The sequence below is a fragment of the Cololabis saira genome, chromosome 16, assembly GCF_033807715.1.
Source record: "Cololabis saira isolate AMF1-May2022 chromosome 16, fColSai1.1, whole genome shotgun sequence".
NCBI lineage: Eukaryota > Metazoa > Chordata > Actinopteri > Beloniformes > Belonidae > Cololabis > Cololabis saira.
Window position 1 is genome coordinate 16064969 of NC_084602.1, and position 17956 is coordinate 16082924.

Here is a 17956-nt window from a genome sequence, read left to right on the forward strand (position 1 = left end):
CTGTAATGTCGGCTGTATCGTATTTGGTACATGAATGTATGACCCCGGAGTTTAAAAAAAAGTTGTATACATACCAAAAATTCCAAAAAATGTAAACAACTAAATAAAACATAGAGAAAATGACCTAATGTGTTCATAATGATAGGAAAAATAATTATATAGACATTTTTAAATACAAAATTGATGGCGTTTTTCATTTCAATACACAATTAACATTTCAAAATTGTTTTAAATATATATATATATATATATATATATATATATATATATATATATATATATATATATATATATATATATATATATATTTGTTTTATTTTTATTTATTTATTTATTTTTTGGGGGGGGGGTATTTCATGTCAGGCATTAGAGGGTTCAATTATCCGTGGATGCAAAGGTTTTTTTTTTCAATAAGGTGAATAGACCTGCAGCTGAAGGAAGCACGTTGGTCTGAGTCTCGGTGTGACAGGTGAAATGGGAGATGGGTGTGGTCCAGAGCTGTGGCCCATTTGAGACATTACACCAGCGGGTATGGAGTCCAGAGCCTGCGTGCTGGTGCCCGGTGCCAATCCGAGACACAAACACAAAGCTGCCAGAGATTCCGTGCGCGACGGATGGCTTGTTTTGGGAAGGTCGTGTGAGCCAGAGACTCCAAATCAGTCATAAATGTTAAGATGGCATCAGGAAAACAGTGACCAGTGAAGTCAAACAGACGTTAGTCAGGATAATTCATGCTCCACATTGATGATGTGAAAGATGCGGTTGCCGTGGTGACTGATGTTTTGAGCGCCTCGTAAGGATCGATAGTCGGGAGAGTGTTTACATTACCCGCCCGCTCGTCCAGACGGGCCGACACACTCACACTTGTCCTTTTAAGGGGTCGAGAGGGAACAGCCTCCTTTGTGCAGGGAATATTTCACTCCCGTTTGATTTCAAAAGCCAACACGGTGCTTCAGGTCCTCAAATAGAAAATGTGAAAGAGTGGAAAGAACTGCGGCTTAGGTAAACACCGGCCGTGGAGTTACAGCTCATTTCAGATACCTGCGCTCCACTTGGGGTTTCAGACCCACGTGACCAGCAGGGCCACTGCCGCTACTGTAGAGAGTTTCAAAGAGTTTTAAGATGACTTTTAGAAGAAAAAAATACCGTAAAAAATAAAAAGGATAGAATAAATGCTGCAAATGTAGTTTTTTTTTTTTTTTTTTCAAAAGTGTGAGGTGCGTAGCGCCACTTCAGTCAAATGTTGCATCCATGGTGCCAATCTCAGTTTTGTGTTTTCTCTTGACTTGATTTGACATTTTCACTTTTTACCCAGCTTCTGTGCTTTTCTGTGCGCAAATGGCGCGCGATGGATGTGCGTAATTTTATCTCAGAACTTCGCTTCGGACGCCGAGAGATTCAAGATAACAAGCGTGTGACTTCAGAGAGGTGTAAAAGTAAGAATTCAACATCTAAACCACAAACTAATACTAACTGCTTGATATAATTAGGCCATTATAAAAACAATGTAACAGGTGGATTTGAGAAAACTTGTAAAAACAGATAAGGACAACGTGCAGTGCGCACAATTAACTAAAACAACTTGGCCAAAGATCAATAACATTATTCAGCAAAGGTGAACTGAAGCTTATTTCATACCTATTCCGTAGGAGTGTGTTTATCTTGAGTCGTCTTCAATGCCAATAAACCATATTAAATCCCATTGAGGTGCGCGGGGTCCGGGTCAGAGCGCGGAGGGCACGGAGGTTTGCGCAGGGCGCGCGGCTGGAGGGAGTGGGGGGGCGGCAGCTCCTGCTCCGCTGCTCGCTCATTCCCCACAGCCAGAGACTCTCCCACCCTGCGGGGTTAAAAATAACGGCGGCGCATCCAGTACATGATCCGGGCGCGCGGGGGACGGACATTCCTGACTGGAGCTGGTGACTGGAAATGGCAGAGGCACTTCAGACCCCCCCCAACACCCCCATGACCCCCACACCCTCCTCCCCCCCCCCCCAGCTCTTCACCCCGCCCCACCGGCCTCTAATCACACACACACATATATATATATATTCACCTCCACCCGCCGCATTCCACACGCAGGACAGAGAGAGGACATGGACCAAAGTCCCGGAGAAAGACACTTGACAAGAGGACTTGATATGAAACAGTCCCAGCAGACAAGAATCAAATATATCAACTTTTAATTGTTTTACATAAAAACACATTAACAAGTTGGCTCTGACTACTTCCACTGGATTTGGAGCAGAAGTGGCAACTGGACGTTGATCCAGACATCAGATATTGATGACGTGACCATCAGCAGGTGTGCAGGCGTTTATTTAAAGGGGGCTTTGGTAGGTTTGCTGGTATTACACTGTGTGCTGACCCAATGCCAAGAGGGAATGACAACAGCAAGGGTCTTAGAGAAGCTACCGTTAAGCCACATAAATCCCACAGTGAGTCGTTATTCCCACGTGGAGAGCATTCGGGACGTTTGCCAATCGTCCCAGAGGTGGATGTCCCAGCAAAACAAACCCACCCCAAGGTCAGATGAAGTGCAGAGAGAGAGCAACATGTCAAACCCTGGTTATGGAGCATGTTGGAGGATCAAGTCTATGACAGCGCTGTGACTGGTTTGTTGTTTTGCCGGGAGGAAGCTGCATCTGAACAAACCACTTCAGGAACGAGGCACCATCAGATGATGACAGTTGTGGCCTCAGTGGTGGAGGTGGTTTGTGAGGCCACCTGTCCAACAGGTAAAGCTCATGTAACAGGAAAAGCAAAAGGTAATGGAGCACGTAGGTAAAAATAAAAGAATTACGTTTTTTGTCTGAGTGAAAGTTCAGACTTCAACCCAGTGGAAGTACTAAAGTGAAGACTTTAGGACAGCTGTGTATAAGCAGATAACCCAAAAGCTCCCTTGACTGAAACAATGCTCCCACGACAAGTGGGTCCAAATTCATCCAGACTGATTTAAGTCCTATGATTACTTAATCTTGTTTAAATTAAATGTGTATCTAAAATCTAGTGAATCATGTAGCGACTCAGCGATGCCCACGTCTTTATTTCCCCTTTTAGCTTCATTTATGTTGACTATTGAGAGCATGTGGAACGTTTTACACTGATGTTTATATGAGGTCGTCCTTTCCTAATACCAAGATCTTCCATGGTCAAATTATATTTATTATTTTTACACAAAAACACAGATCAAAATAGTTTGTAATAACTTTTGCATGACTGCTATAATGAGCTTTGTCCCATGTTGAGCTAATGGAGCCCCGACCCAGCATGCAGCTGTGGTTCTAACAGAACTTTGCTTCTCAAGTCCAAAACTGGTAAATTATCATTAAAAGTCATTAATAATTCAGAGGAGGCCATGACCGTGTGATGAGTGGTTAATTAGTGGTTCTAAATTAGCCGGAGGTAACAGCGTGCACGGTCGTTTGTCTCATCTGTCCCTGATATGGCGCCGAGTTTGCAACCTGTCCGCCTGAAAATGATGAATGTCTGAACATTAAACACAAAAACACAACACATTTCAAAATACTGCACTAACCTTTCATCATACAAATATTACTATTTAAAGAAAAGTCCAGGTAACAGCTAATCGGCATCAGGAGTTTTAATATTTGTAATAAAATACATTTACAAAACATAAATATCAACCTTTTACAAAAAGAAATAAAATACTTACAAATATATATAAATGAGGCTATACATCAACTAAATCAGTACAAACGGTTGTGAACGTGCTGCTTCACTTCACCCGTCTCTCTTTGGTTTTTCCCTCGTCTGCGTTTGGACGCCACGCGGCGGTTAATAGTATGGCTTCAAACGGAGATGCGGGCGACTCAGGTTTGACTGAGGCTGGACTTTGATCAGCTTCTGCATAGCTCACACACCACAAACAACAAAAGCAGTCACTTTGTGTTCATCTGTAACTTCAAGAACTGGGACATAAAAACAAGCTCACAGTGAAAACGCGGAAAAACGACACCCACACCCGTAAAAACACATTCAACAGCATCGAAAACATGCGGGAGGAACTGGATTAAATAGCCGAGACACAAAGAACTTGCGGGTTCTGGTACCGTGAGGTGGGAAGGCTTCGCCACCGGAGCTGGTCGGTAATTGCCGACATCAGCCAACATCTTTTGGTTCAAAGTTCACCTGTCTTCACTTCTCATTACATCCAATAGTTTGTTTGAGTTTTTTTCTCTTTTTGTCTCAATAGTTTTGTTTCCTTCATTTATTTTCATCAAGGGCTCTAGTTTACTTCTACTTATTCCTTGATGTGATGCTGCCATCTGATAAACAGCTTAAATACGTTTGTAGACAGTTTTGACTGAAGAAAATCCACCAACTGCAGTAAACAGTGTATGAACATGACTGTAGTTGAGAATTATTACAGTCCAGTTTCTGAATATTTATTTTAACTGTTTAGGAACTCGTGGAAGTATATAAATAGGTATAAAGTAACAATGTACTGAATATATGACATCAATGAAATTAACCTTTTCAGTTTCAACCTAACAGTGCTGTAGGAACGATAAGGTCACTACATTGTGATAATTCTTCAACGGCGGACGCTTTTATACCTAAAACTGGTATCAATCTAAATGCAACAAACAAAAATCCGCAGCTAAGACATCTGATGAATCTTTGGCAAATTATACTGTTAAACATTCTTGTAGAAATATAAATAATATTGACATTTTATAAAAAAGAAAATAGCTTACTTAAAAAGCTGGATATAAAATGTAACAGTGCTCTTACATTAATAATGTCAAGTTAAAATTTATGTGCAAATTCAAGAGACTGACTCCAAGTTGGAGACGCTTCAGTTTAAGTGCTCACTGCTGATTGCTGCCAATCATTAGCTGATCGCTGCCGATCATTAGCTGATCACTGCTGATCATTAGCTGATCGCTCCTGATCATTAGCTGATCACTGCCAATCATTAGTTGATCCTTGCTGATCATTATTTGATGACTGCGGATCCTTGCTGATTGCTGTTGACGACTGGTGATCATTAGCTGATCATTAGCTGATCCTTGCTGATCATTAGCTGATCGCCGCTGATCATTAGCTGATTGCTGCCGATCATTAGCTGATCGCTGCCGATAGTTAGCTGATCACTGCTGATCATTAGCTGATCGCTGCTGATCATTAGTTGATCCTTGCTGATCATTATTTGATGACTGCTGATCCTTGCTGATTGCTGTTGACGACTGGTGATCATTAGCTGATCATTAGCTGATCCTTGCTGATCATTAGCTGATCATTAGCTGATCATTAGCTGATCCTTGCTGATCATTAGCTGATCATTAGCTGATCATTAGCTGATGACTGCTGATCGCTGCTGTTCTGTCCATTTACTGAGCGATGAATGCGTCGAGATCAGCGATGACAGCTGCTTGTCTCCTGGCAACAGTGTTCAGGAGTCGTTGAGGAAAAGACGGGGTTCCGAGGTCCAGCTGAATAAGAATAAAAAAAAACAGTGAAGATACTTCTTTCACAGAAATGTGTTGAGTTTTTTTTTAACAAAACATTGCTCAGTTTTCCTTGAAAACAAGTCAAAACTCATCTGCAGCTCTATACGCTGCTTGGACTATTTACTCCAACTTTGAAGGTACGATGGAAAGCTCAAACTCAGCAGCGTCTGCTCACTGAAACCACTTTTATGAATAAAGAGGCGCCTGGCAGCGGTGAGCTGTAAACCCATCCTGCAGTAGATCAGCGCAGCAGAGTCAACGTCAAGTCACGATCAGCTCATGGAGAAGCTACATGTTTATCAAACAACCTCCCAAACAGAGAATAAACTATGGCTAAATATCAGCGTTTAAAAGGCATCAGTGCCTCTGTCAGCTGAACAGGTATCTACTAAGCTCAGATCTGCATGTACGGAACTCTCTGATATATCTCACCTGTAATAGGAAGAAGACTCTGGTGATTTCCTGTCCACTCCAACTCCTCACTGGTTGGAGGATCCAGCAACTAGGCATCAATTCCCCCCGGACAGCATCCACACTCGGCCGAGGCAGAGACTCCTCGAACACGGACTGCACCGCCAGCACGCTCAGGCCACCCTGAGGCAGGAGAAAACATCAGCGGATCCAGAGCAGCCTTTTCGTCAGCCCGGGGGCGACTCTGCACTGACACTGGTAACCGACGGCTGACATGGATTACCCGACACCCGCCGCCTCGGGACCAGGGGAGGGGATGAAAACCCAGTTACACAATCAGCTCTGTGGGTTCCATCTAAATACCATGTTGTACATGTTGTGGATGCAAAAATGCCACAACATGCTGTTAATCTGCCATTTGTATGCAGTTATGATACGAGTGGACGAAGTGTTCTGCCTCAAACTTAAGCGTGCAAACGCTGCAAACGCTCCTTTGACCTCAACACAGGCGAGACCAGCTGTAATGATCAGGACCGGCTGGTTGGTTCTGCAGATGTGCTTACCTGTTTAGACTCGGTGCTGATGCAGCAGAAGTCCCGCGGCTGGCTCAGGTGGCAGCTGGACGGCTCCGTTAATATGTAAACTAAGCGAAAACACACACAAATGCATCAAATCAGTCAAATGCAGCTGTTGACAAATAAGATAAAGCAGCAGAGTACATTTCCCGGGATCGGTCAACGGGGTTAAAGAGCAATAATCTTCAATTCCATATTCAGGAAAGAAAAAGCCCAAATGTCCAAAACAGGATGAAATAGTATATTTTAATGAGGTTGCAAAATAAATGCAGACATCCCGCAGGTGCTGAGTAGATCTGCCCAAACAACACAACAAATGTAGCTGTGATAAATGAGACTCCCGTAATAAACACATGCTGAATTTGCAAGATCTATAAAAGCTACGTATAAAAATAGAGATAGTTTTGCTGTAAAGAACAAAAACATAAATATGATTTAAATGACATCAAAATGAGAAGTATTTTTGGAACCCCTCATTAATACTCAGAGGTATTTATCTATTTAAATATACCTGATAATAACCTGTAAAGGTTTTATACGTTGCACTTTAGGCTGCGAGGAACACTTTTATTACAGGTTGACATTCAAAATCCTGGCTGTCTTATAAAAAATGACTGTCAGATAAATAAACAGAACACCTGAAGTTAAGCTCACATCCAGTACACTGATCTGGGAAGTTTTGATTAAAAAAGGCAGAAAAAGTTCAGTGGCGTTAAGTACTGGATTAAATGAGTTGGAATTTAATTTTACTGTCCAATGAGAGGAGTGTGTGCGGGAGAGCGGGGAGGCGTGTTGGCTCACCCAGCTGAGTGCTGTCATCTAGTGGTCGCGTCCACACAGAGCGGACCGACTGCTGGTACATGTGGCTCTTAGACAACTGGCGGATTACGTCCCACAATCTGTCCGAGGGTCTTTCCAGCTCCCCGGCTCCCAGGAAACTGTGCACAGATGGGCTGGATGAAGGCCTGTAGTACGCCCGAATTCCCCGCTCTTCCCCTTGGTACCTAAACAAACAGACATTTAAAGCATCAGAATGTGTTTGTGGAGACAGGTTTGTACTTTCTAGCTGCTCTGCTTTGCTCTGAAACATTTAAGGAAAACATATACAGGACTGTCTCAGAAAATTAGAATATTGTGATACAATTACAAAAACAAAAATGTCATACATTCTGGATTCATTACAAATCAACTGAAATATTGCAAGCCTTTTATTATTTTAATATTGCTGATCATGGCTTACAGCTTAAGAAAACTCAAATATCCTATCTCAAAAGAATATTCTGGGAATCTTAATCTTAAACTGTAAACCATAATCAGCAATATTAAAATAATAAAAGGCTTGAAATATTTCAGTTGATTTGTAATGAATCCAGAATGTATGACATTTTTTTTTATTAATTACATTACAGAAAATAAAGAACTTTATCACAATATTCTAATTTTCTGAAACAGTCCTGTATGTATTTTTTCTGGTTTAAGAGACACTTTCAGGCAGTTTCAGTCACAGGAAATGATTGAACTCACCTCCAACCTGCCGAGGCTTTGCCCGCCACCAGGTTCCCTAAATCCCCAGCTGAAGCTAGTCGGACCTAGTTGGAAAAATCATAAGAAATTCACAACAGAAAGCGTTATGGATGTTTGTGACCTGCTCTGGAGGAGTAGATTACAAGATACGATCAGTTACTAAGTTGGACTTTTTCAATAAAATAATTTTCAGAGTCTTGAAAAAAGTTATCCTTTAGTTTTTGTTAACATTACCTCGGCCAAGGCTTTACTGAGGAGACTGGACGTGATGTCCTGATAGGCTGACGATAGGGAAGAGGAGGAGCCGAAGGAGGCCGTTCGTTGGCGTGCACATACAGGGCGGGATGGAGACGAAGCCATGAGTGGTTCAAAGCCGCTCGCAGGAAACTCAAGCTGGACATCTGATAAAATATGAATAATCAGTTTAAACAGGCAGAGGACAAGAACGCAGACACACCTCTGGAAAATCTGGACAAAATAATCACACGTGTTGTTCTGAAGCTGATGGACACAAATACTTGGTCATTTTGATATACAGTACACCAGGTTTGAGACTAGTGGTTACCTTGAGCCGACAGCCAGGCCCGCTGTGTCTTCACACTCTGAGGACCACATGTAGGAGGACACGTCCTCAGCTTCTGTCCGTCGTCCTGGATCGCTGCAATCTGAACAGAGATGTTATCATTACAGCTTTCCTAAAACCCATTACTGGACATAAAAACGACCACGCTTACTGAAATGTCCGTGGTTTTTAAAGCCACAGAGACAAAGATTAATAATAATAATAATAATAATAATAATAATAATAATAATAATTTTTATTTGTAGAGCACTTTTCATGAATAATCTCAAAGTGCTAACATAAACAAGGGAAAAAAATCAAGACACATAAAAGACCAGAAGTAAAAAAGCATAAAAATAATAAAAAGTTTTCTAAAAAAGACCAGGGAAAGCCTTCCTGAACAGGAAAGTTTTAAGCCCCTTTTTAAAGGTGTCCACAGACTGGGGTTGACGTAGGCGTTCAGGGAGGGAGTTCAAAGATTGTTAGCACTAAACTTGTCTTGTTTCTTTTCTTACCCAGGTATGAGTGCCTTTACATGATTAAACAACACGGTGATGAAAAGACATCAGTGTCGTTCCAAAGTTTGAAGTGCTGCGAAAACCCTGTGTTCACAAGTAATTTGTCGACACAGCAAACATAAATGCAACACCGGTCGGGGACTTCACGGTCTACGCTCAGTTTATTTAAATTACATCAAGTGTTTGAACAAGCTGCAACGGGTCAAATGTATTTACACCGTAGGAAAAGAGGATTATGGACAAATACTCAGCTCCCCTCGGAGAAACGTGGCCCCTTGACGGCATCAGGACACCTTGCATCGAGACATGAGACCACATGCAACTTACCATTAAAGGCTCTCAATAGTGTCTTTATTTTTGCTATTTTTGAGCTGCTTTTTTTTGGTCCCCGTGTTTAAAAGCTGTGGTTGTAAAAACCACAGTCGGGTTGCTGGCAGCGCACCACAGGCTGTGGATGTAACGGTGTTCCCAGAACACAGGACAATCTACCTCCTTCAGATGTACTCAAAGGGGAAAAGAAAAACCCTCACCTTATATTTGGCTGCATAAAACACAATCTGAAGTTAAGTTCAGTTACTTTGGGTGGTTTTGACCAGGAGCAGAGAAAATAAAAAGACAGATGAATGTTGCATAGGATCTTATAGAAATGTAACTATTGGCTTTAATGCTCTTAAATTTCCTTTTCACTTGAACAAAACTATGAAGGATCAAATTTTCATGACTGTTCTATACTTGTTTTTTGCCTTTCATGTGTACAAAATCTCCTTTGTGTTGCTTCAAATCTCCTTCAGATACCAACCTGTCCGTCTAACACCGGCCTGTTGCCATGTGGCAGCGGAGCCGAGGTGCCGCTGTTGTAGCCCGACGTGGGACCGGAGGACAGACTCAGACTGGATCCTGTGCACAAGGTGCTGTTGCTGATTCTTGTCCGGTGCTTCAGGTCATCCTGCTGAAAAGAAGACAGCTTTTCATTAAAAGCGGGCACTTATATGCATGTTTTTACATACCAGAAGGATCTTTAACTTTTTCTCTGCAGGTCTGAACCAAAAAAGTCAAACGTGGCTTAGAGAAGGTTGATGTTTGTGGACGGCTCAACCCAAACTGACCTTGATCTCCTGGGATATGGCCTGCTGCTGCAGCCTCCTCTTCTCCTGCTCCGTCCTCTCTCGCAGTCGCTCTCGCGCTCTAGCGATCTCCGTCTTGGCTTCTTCTCGGGCTCGGCTGTAGTCCCGCAGCAGCAGCTCGATGTCGGAGGGATATCGGCCCTCGCCTTTGAGGGCATCCGTTAATCTGTGGGAGTATCCAGGAGAATACAAATGAAACAGCGGCCGCAGTTAATCAACTACTTTTACAGACTTTTTTGAAATGACACAACTCACCTGGTGCCGTTCCCGTCCTTGCGCTGAACGTTGGTGGCAGCAGAGGAAATGGCCTCCGGATGCAAGCAGGCGGCGTGTTTGCTGGGACTCAGGCTGCGAGCCCTCCGATAAGTCCGGAGGCGTTCCTCTCTTTCCTGCCTCAACCCCTCGATGCTCCGCCGGTGTCTGCGAGGACAATCAATGAAACCTGCTCAGTTTACAGTTAAAAACCTCAGATTGAGGAAGTGGCTTAAGAGGGAGCCGCCGACGGTGAGAGTGGATATCCACTGTGGAAGAAATATGTGAAATGGAATTGCTGACCTTCTCCCTAAGACTGTGTAGTGATAAGGCCCAGAAATATTGGAGGAAATGGCTAAAGTATATGAGTGAGAGACTGTTATAGAGCAATTCCCCCAGTGTTTAATTTGTATACTATGATGGATGTTTATTGTCACTTAATATCTTGGACTGATTGGAAATCACATTGGCATTGGAAATTTCCTTGTTGATATTATTACCCACGATTGTTTTATCAACTGTGTTCCCCTGACTGGTTTTTACCTTACGGATTTATCTGACAAGACACCTTCCCTACTCTGCATATTGGATTGGCTGGCTGGCCTCTCCTCTCACCCAGGAACTATAGTAACCCTTTATTACCGAGAACTAGGGCTGTTCGATTAATCGATTTTAAATCGTTATCGCGATTATGTAATTAGAACGATGTTAAAACGTGAAACTCGTAAAATCGATTTTTCACTTTTTTATTTTTTTATTTATTTATTTATTTATTTATTTTTAATTGGAAATATAACTTACTGTATGTTTGCAAGTGCTGATTTGCTGATTTTTTTTTCAGAGATAAAACTTTATATTTTATTATATTTTTTTCAACTTTTTTTCAACTTATTTTACAGAGTTTTGCGCTTTATTCATTCATTTTGGGGCAAATGTTCAATAAAAAAACAGCATATTTGAAATCATTTCTTTGCCTTTTTTCAATTCACAAAATAATCGTAATCGTAATCGAAAATCGGATTTTGAGAGAAAAAAATCGAGATTTTATTTTTGGGCAAAATCGAACAGCCCTACTGAGAACAATATCTGTTTTTTGGTTTTGTTTTTTCGATACACCATAACACACCCCCTTCGGTGACCTGTATGTTCCGTGCTGTTTGATTTATGTCATGTTTTTTCCTAAAAAGTTTAAAAAAATAAATAAATAAAAAAAATAAAAATAAAATAAGATAAAAAACAACCTCAGACTGGTGCTTATGGCGGTGGCGCTGCCGTACCTGTCGTACAGCTGTTGTTTGGTGGGAGCGGAGGCCGCTGGCGGCTCCTCCCTGGCCCTCGGGGACAGCATCTTCAGCAGCGCGTCCATCTCTCCCAGCCCGTAGTGCAGCTTGGCCTCCGCCAGCTCCACGGTCAGAGGAGTGGCGTTCACGCCGAGGCTGACGCTCGCCATCACCTGCTCCCTCTCCTGCCGCAGCTTCAGTATCTCTTCCGCCCTTCTGTCGCTCTTCGCTCCGGCGTGCAAGCCGACGCTCTCCGTCTCGCCCCACTCGCCGCAGTTCCCGTGGTCGCCGTGTAGCAACGCCGACCGTTTCTCGGAGCACTTGGAGCTCCGACGGTGGACGCCCGACCAGTTGGTGAACTTGTTGTGCATGGGCAGGTCCTCCGGGACCCTCCGGTGATCTTGGGAGGGAAACGCGCAGGCGGCCGGTTCGGTGTTCACCAGGACTTCTGTGTTACAGTCGCTGGGCGCCAGTGACGCCACGTCGTCCTCCTTGTCCATGACGGGAAACGCATTGTACAAATCGATGTCCAAATCTTCAGGGAAGTTGGATACACGTTTATGTTTATCTGTCAGTTTTGAGGCGGGGGAAATGTGAGTCTGTGAAACCGACCCGTTCACAGAGCTGGAAGTCGTCCACGGCTGGGGGGTCGCCTGCCATTGAGAGGCGTGTTGGTTGTCTTTGTAGTTCAGGCTTCCCGGTTCGGTGTAACCGCCCAGCGATGACGCAGAGGTCGAAGAACACTTGTCCAGGTCTTCAGGACCCGAGCAATTCATTTCACTCACTCTCTCAAGCGACGATTTAGTCGAAGAGACGCCACAACCCAGACAGTCCTGTCTGGGACTCAGATCTGAATCAGAAGGAACGGCGAGGCTCTCATCCTCACAGGGAGGGTTTGTTTCTTCATCCTTATATTTTGTCGACTGCTTTCTTCTTTGCCGGTGGGAGAATCTTGTTCCCACGGTGAGAATAGGAGAGGAGGCTCGGTCTGTGTAAGAAGCCGGTGTCTTTGAGGAAGATAATAGTTGGTTTGTTAAAGAAGAGATGTGCTTTCCCTTCCTCTCGTAGCACTTCTTTAAAGACGCGGGGTTGATTTCAGACATCGCAGCTCCTCTGTGGCCCGCTGCATCGGCAGCGCTGTGCTTCCAGACTCGAGATGAGGCCGACCGGCCCCGCCGGTGGCTATCAGCTGCAGTCTTTGCTCGAGGTGACGTGAGAAGGTCAGATTGTGAGTGGCAGGCGGCGGCGATGTGGCAGCTCAGGTCAGGCATGCTCTGCATCTTCTCACCCGCGTTAGTTTTCACCGCGCGCCGCGTGTTCTGGTCTTGGGAGACGCTGGCAACTTCAGAACCAATTACTTTCACTATCACGTTGACTTCGTGAGAGCTCGACTTTTCTTTCCCTCTGCTTTCTGACGGCGCCGTGAGCTCTTCGGTCTGGATCGCAACATCTGAGGCCGTTTGAGTGGAGCGGTCTCTCCCTGCGCTGTCAGCGGGAGATGTGCTGTGATCTGAGAAGACGATACTTCTCCTTGGACTGTGTTTGCAGACCTCGCCTGTCCTCAGTCCCTGGACGTCTCCCAGCAGGTCTGAGGTGCTGTGAATTAACTTGGACAGGTGAGCTGACATGCTCTCCATACTGGCCCACGTAGGGGAGTCTGTGATGTCCACTCTGCTTCTCTGGCTCACAGGGACGTCCGTGTGGCTCCTCCTGTGACGCTCTTTCCTCCTCAGAACGCTGCTGCTGCTGCAATTACTGACCGTCTGACTCCAGCGCTCGGTCTGAACGCCGTGTTCACACGTCCTCTTTGCTTTGCTCGGCTTACACTCTTGCTCAGACGGACAAACAAACATGATTTCATCCACCTGACTGGAGCTGTTGCAGAAACCAGGAGGCCCTTGGTTTCCTGACGAGCTGCAGTTTAACGTCAGGCCGGAGAGGCGGCGGTGAAGCTCTGCAGAGGCCTCCATGCTGCTGAGCGTGCTAGAGAGCCCCTTGTTGGTGGCGTACGTGCTCAGGTGGGAGATGAACGGAGAGTTCTGCCCGTCCAGACCGTCGTCGACGCTGCAGCACCTTGTTATCTGTTTCTCCGAGCTGTTTAGAAGTGGAGATTTGCAGGAGAGGTCGGCGGCACTTCCAAACGCCGGGTTCTTGTGGCCGTCTGGGGCTGAACTGCAGCATTGCCACTGGCGTGCAAACGGGTTGATGTCGCTGGATGTGAAGTGAATGATGGAGTCTTGGCACTTGGGTGCATTTCGTGTTTCAGCTCTCTCTGCAGACAGGCTGATTTGTTCCACATCTGTCTTGCGCGAAGCTGCTTCTGTATGAATTTGAATCTTAACGTCAGGTTTTCCATAATTCCCATCAGAAGTCCTTGTCTCAGATTCGGTGGCGGATGCGGATACAGATTTTTCTGCGTCGCTATTTCTTCGCTGCCTGGTTTCTTTCACGCCATGACTCTCAGAGCTCAGCTTAACCCACTTAGTTCTCGTGACTTTTTCATCTTCTTCGTCCTCATCTGATGACTTGAGAGACGAGTCAGAGGAGGCAGCAGGACACGCTTTGATGATCTTAGGCTTTTTGAACCGTTTCGTCTTGTTTAATGTGGGTATAAGATCAGGATCACCTACCTTTAACACGGTCTCTTTGGACGTGACGGAGCCGACACATCTTGCATTTCTGCTGCTGTTTACTTGTGACGTTTTCAGATCTTCGACACGTGCAGTTCTTTTAGATTTGGTCTCCAACGGTGCTTGATCCTGGCAAATCTTCATCATGCAGGCTTCGCTTCTGTTTGTTGGAAAGTGTCTATCAACGTTGCACCGTGCAGCTGATACATTTTGACTTGTTTCTTTGTAATTCATATTGATCACGTACGTTTGAGCGAGGTGCTCTGAACGCCTTTGTTGACTTTTGCAAGGTTTGCTTCTTTCCTTTGAGTCCGTTTCTACACTTCCTTCGTGTAATTCCCTGTTGGTAAAAAGGTTCAGGTTTGGCATAGTCTCTGGTGAGCTGTGTTTGGATGAAGAACCGTCCCTTTCAGGACAACTGGCCGTCTGGTCCATGCGGACGACCTCTGAGCCCGGGTGCAGAGTTAAGAGATGAGGGATGAGCTCAGCATTCACAGCCGGGGCTCTGGTACCGCTCTGGCCGTCCATTCTTCGGGAGGAAATATCATTAACGGTCAGATTAAGGAGAGATGTTACTTTGCGTTCATGCGCATCAATCATTTCTTGAGCAGTTTTCTCTGAAGTGTTTTCTTGAGAAGGGTTTCTTGATGGAAATAAATGTCTTCCTGAGAACGATACACTTGGTTGTGCCGGCCGGCCGCACGAACAATCACGTCCTCCGTCCCAGTCGAGGCTCAGATTTGACTGGTTGTCGGTTGTTTTGGTTGACGTGTTTTGAAAAGCACGACAACCATCAACTGGCTCCTCGTGATTATTGCTAACGGTTTGTGTAATTTCACTGTAGCAACGCCGGCCGCCTGCGTCGCTCGCACTCAATGGACCAGATATATTGGATGCCAAGTACCCAGCTGTGAATAATGTGCAGCTGCTTGTGACTTTTGAAGGACTTTCAAATAAATTAATTGCTGCTTTCACATCGTTACTCTTTTTATCTGTCAGCTGGCTTTCCATCCATATTTGTTCATCGCTGTTAAAACTAACAGGACACGGAGACGATGACAGGGCACTGAGATTTTGAATCCTCTGAGCAGCGTTTCTGCCAATAAGAGACACTTTTGTGTGCTCTTTCACCACCTCAGAGATCCTCCGATCAATAGCACTACAAATGGCATCGGATTTACAAATGGGTTGTTTATAATTTTTCCTTCGTCCTGCTTCTGTTTCCTCGACCTCCTGCAGTGATGCATCGTCCTCTTCAACCACCTCATTATCTCCAACAACCGTGTCATTCTCTGAACGCCTGTCCCCGTGCAGAAACCCAGTGTCCTTCAAGATCGGCCCGTTTGGTTCAAGCTCCCTGTTCTTGACGCCGGAGACCGGCGAGTCGGCTGAATCTGCTGCGTCTCGTCTACGGCTGCCAGGAACACAAACAGAATCAAACCCACAGCTGTCAGGGTGATGGGCAGACTGCTCCCCTTCCGTGTCACTGGTTTTGTTATTGTCGTCAGGCCAAATAACATCCAGGTTGTCACCTGGTCTGTCGGGGAAAGTGAGCGACTCCCCGCTGTTGCTCCTTTTTGGTATTTTCAGGCAGCTCATAACAGCTTCCTGTTGGCCCTTGTTCCTCTTCCTGGAATCTTTGCCAGGCTGTTTAACAGCGTCTTGCTGCAGTGCAATGGGCTGCTCAGTGCCTCTGGTTTCCTTCCACATAAATAAATCCTCAGTATTCCTAAAATGATACCGCTGCATGTGCCTCAACCGCTCTTCTCCGATTTGTGGCGCTTCCTCTTTAGTGGAATCTTGGAAGTGACTCCCTGCATCCGGCAGCTCATCCGAAACTTCCCCATCTGTGGGGAAATCTGCTCCAGATGAACTTATTTCAGTGTCAGAGGACATCGTGATGTCAGCTGTAGACGCCGATGCTGCTCGTGTGGTTTGGAGAATCTCTGCCGGTGACACGCGGGCGGCTTGATCAGCAGAGGGCCCGGGTGCTGGATGTGTGGAGCTGTAGTCGTGAGTATCTGCAGGAGCTTTGCTCAATGACGTGGGTTCTGTACAACAACCTGACATCAAGACATCTTCTGCTACTACAGGAGCCTGAGAGTCCCTTGAAACCTCAGAGCCGCGTCCCTGCGTTGTTAGGCTTACGCCGTCCGTGCAGGAGGATGTGGAGCTGTAGCTTCTCAATCCACCCTGAGAGTCTGAGAAACTGGCGGTGCTGCTCTCTTCACGGGAAGGCGGAGAATCCCCGTTGATCCTGGGGCTCTGGGCCACGCCGGCGGAGGACCAGGCATCAGTGAGCATGTGTTCTGGCTCCCTCCCGCTGCAGCTGCTCAGAGAGCGTGGGCTGCTGGCTGGAGTGGTCTGTGTGCTCCCAAAGTCCTGGATCAAATCATGAGCTGTGTCTCTGGAATCCACTACTAATGAGCCCTGAGAAGGAGATTTCCTTATTGTATCAATTTGTCTTTTCAGCGAGGGGGCTCGCTGGCTCCGGTAGGCCTCTGTCGGGGTCACGAGTGGTTTCTGTGTGCAGTCCAAGTCTAAACGGCCCCCCGCTGTCCCGATGTTTGGCATGGATGAGAGGGCAGAATCTGCCACCAGGGAGTAGGTTGCTACCGCCGTCTGTCTACGTCTCTGCACTGTTGAGGATTTGCCATTCTTCTCAAAAGTCAATGAATCTTTAGACATTTCACTGTCGTCACTCTCTGCTTCACTGAGGGCCAGGAACTCTTGCCTGAGCTGCTCCGCCAGGGCTGTTGCGTAAGCAGAGGACAAAGAGTCGAGGGAGAAAAGGCTCTCACAGTCGGATGCTCCTTCATCCCCGTCTCCGTGCTCCTGCTGCCTGCCTGTCCGTCCGCCGGTCCTGCTCACCAGAGCCCCGGTGCTGTGCCACCGTCTCTGTCTGACGCCGTCAAACGGAGTCGGCTGATCCAGCTCTTCAAACGAGGCAGCGGCTTTAATCACACCTTTGTTTTGACTCGTTTTGGTATCTTTAAGGCTCTTGTGTCCTCTTTGTCTCCAGTGAAATTTACCCGCTATCCTCCCGAGAGGCTTAAAGCTCCGTCCTCCCTTTACGCCTGAGGGGGGTTTTCTGAAAACTTTGGACAGGGCTGTTTTTATCCTGGGCCCCACAGAGAGAGAGAGGGATTTGGTGATGGTTTTAAGTCCGTTGTTGTCCGCGTGGTGTGAGCTTTTCTCAAACGAGCCCTTGTCAGGGCCGTGTTGAGTATTTTCCTTGCTGACTGGCAGCGAGGCGGTTCTCAGGGGAGATCTCAGCGCAGCTGATGTTTTCTGGTCAAATTTGTTCTTGAAAGACAAGTCTCTGTTTGGCAGCAGAGGTTTTCTTTCTGGCTGTCTGGGGCACGACTGATATTGTGGTTCCTCTTTGGCGGTTTGTTTGATGTTTTCCGGGGAGCTCCCTCTATTCCGGCTGGACTGGTGATGTCCAGAGAAGAAAGAGCCGGAACAACTCTGGGTTCTCTCCCGAGGGAGACACTCATCTGATATCCACTTTCTGCACCCGACGGAATTAGACGTTGTGGATGAATCTGAAGTTTGTTCTGTGGATTTGTTTCTCTTGAGAAAGTGTCTGTTGATGGGAGGGAG

General features: G+C 45.7%; 2 protein-coding genes and 1 long non-coding RNA gene across 5 annotated transcripts in view; 1 reads left to right on the plus strand and 2 right to left on the minus strand.

The window, feature by feature from the left end:
- sptb (spectrin, beta, erythrocytic) overlaps positions 1-1921 on the minus strand; it is a 53818-nt gene extending 51897 nt beyond the window's left edge. Inside the window, exon 1 of the mRNA XM_061744306.1 lies at positions 1639-1921. The gene's annotated coding sequence lies outside the window, so the exon portion shown is untranslated. The remainder of the gene's footprint in view (positions 1-1638) is intronic.
- A 619-nt stretch (positions 1922-2540) lies between these two features.
- Positions 2541-11140, plus strand: LOC133462772 (uncharacterized). The gene is made up of 3 exons (XR_009784278.1): positions 2541-2765; positions 5916-6143; positions 9856-11140. It is a non-coding gene; the product is annotated as an uncharacterized LOC133462772 (long non-coding RNA).
- Positions 3577-17956, minus strand: part of stard9 (StAR-related lipid transfer (START) domain containing 9) — a 40116-nt gene continuing 25736 nt past the window's right edge. The window contains exons 22-33 of one of the 3 annotated variants that reach the window (XR_009784277.1): positions 11718-17939; positions 10444-10608; positions 10171-10354; positions 9864-10013; positions 8550-8649; positions 8219-8385; positions 7985-8049; positions 7262-7464; positions 6449-6528; positions 5907-6068; positions 5299-5456; positions 3577-5244 (exon numbers count right to left, since the gene is read on the minus strand). Coding sequence is in view for 2 of the 3 variants with exons in the window: in XM_061744203.1 (XP_061600187.1) it covers positions 5355-5456; positions 5907-6068; positions 6449-6528; positions 7262-7464; positions 7985-8049; positions 8219-8385; positions 8550-8649; positions 9864-10013; positions 10171-10354; positions 10444-10608; positions 11718-17939 (7600 nt within the window). In the remaining variant the exon portion in view is untranslated. Of the gene's footprint in view, positions 5457-5906; positions 6069-6448; positions 6529-7261; positions 7465-7984; positions 8050-8218; positions 8386-8549; positions 8650-9863; positions 10014-10170; positions 10355-10443; positions 10609-11717; positions 17940-17956 lie in introns of all 3 variants that reach the window. The other 2 variants (XM_061744204.1, XM_061744203.1) reach the window with 2 other exon arrangements.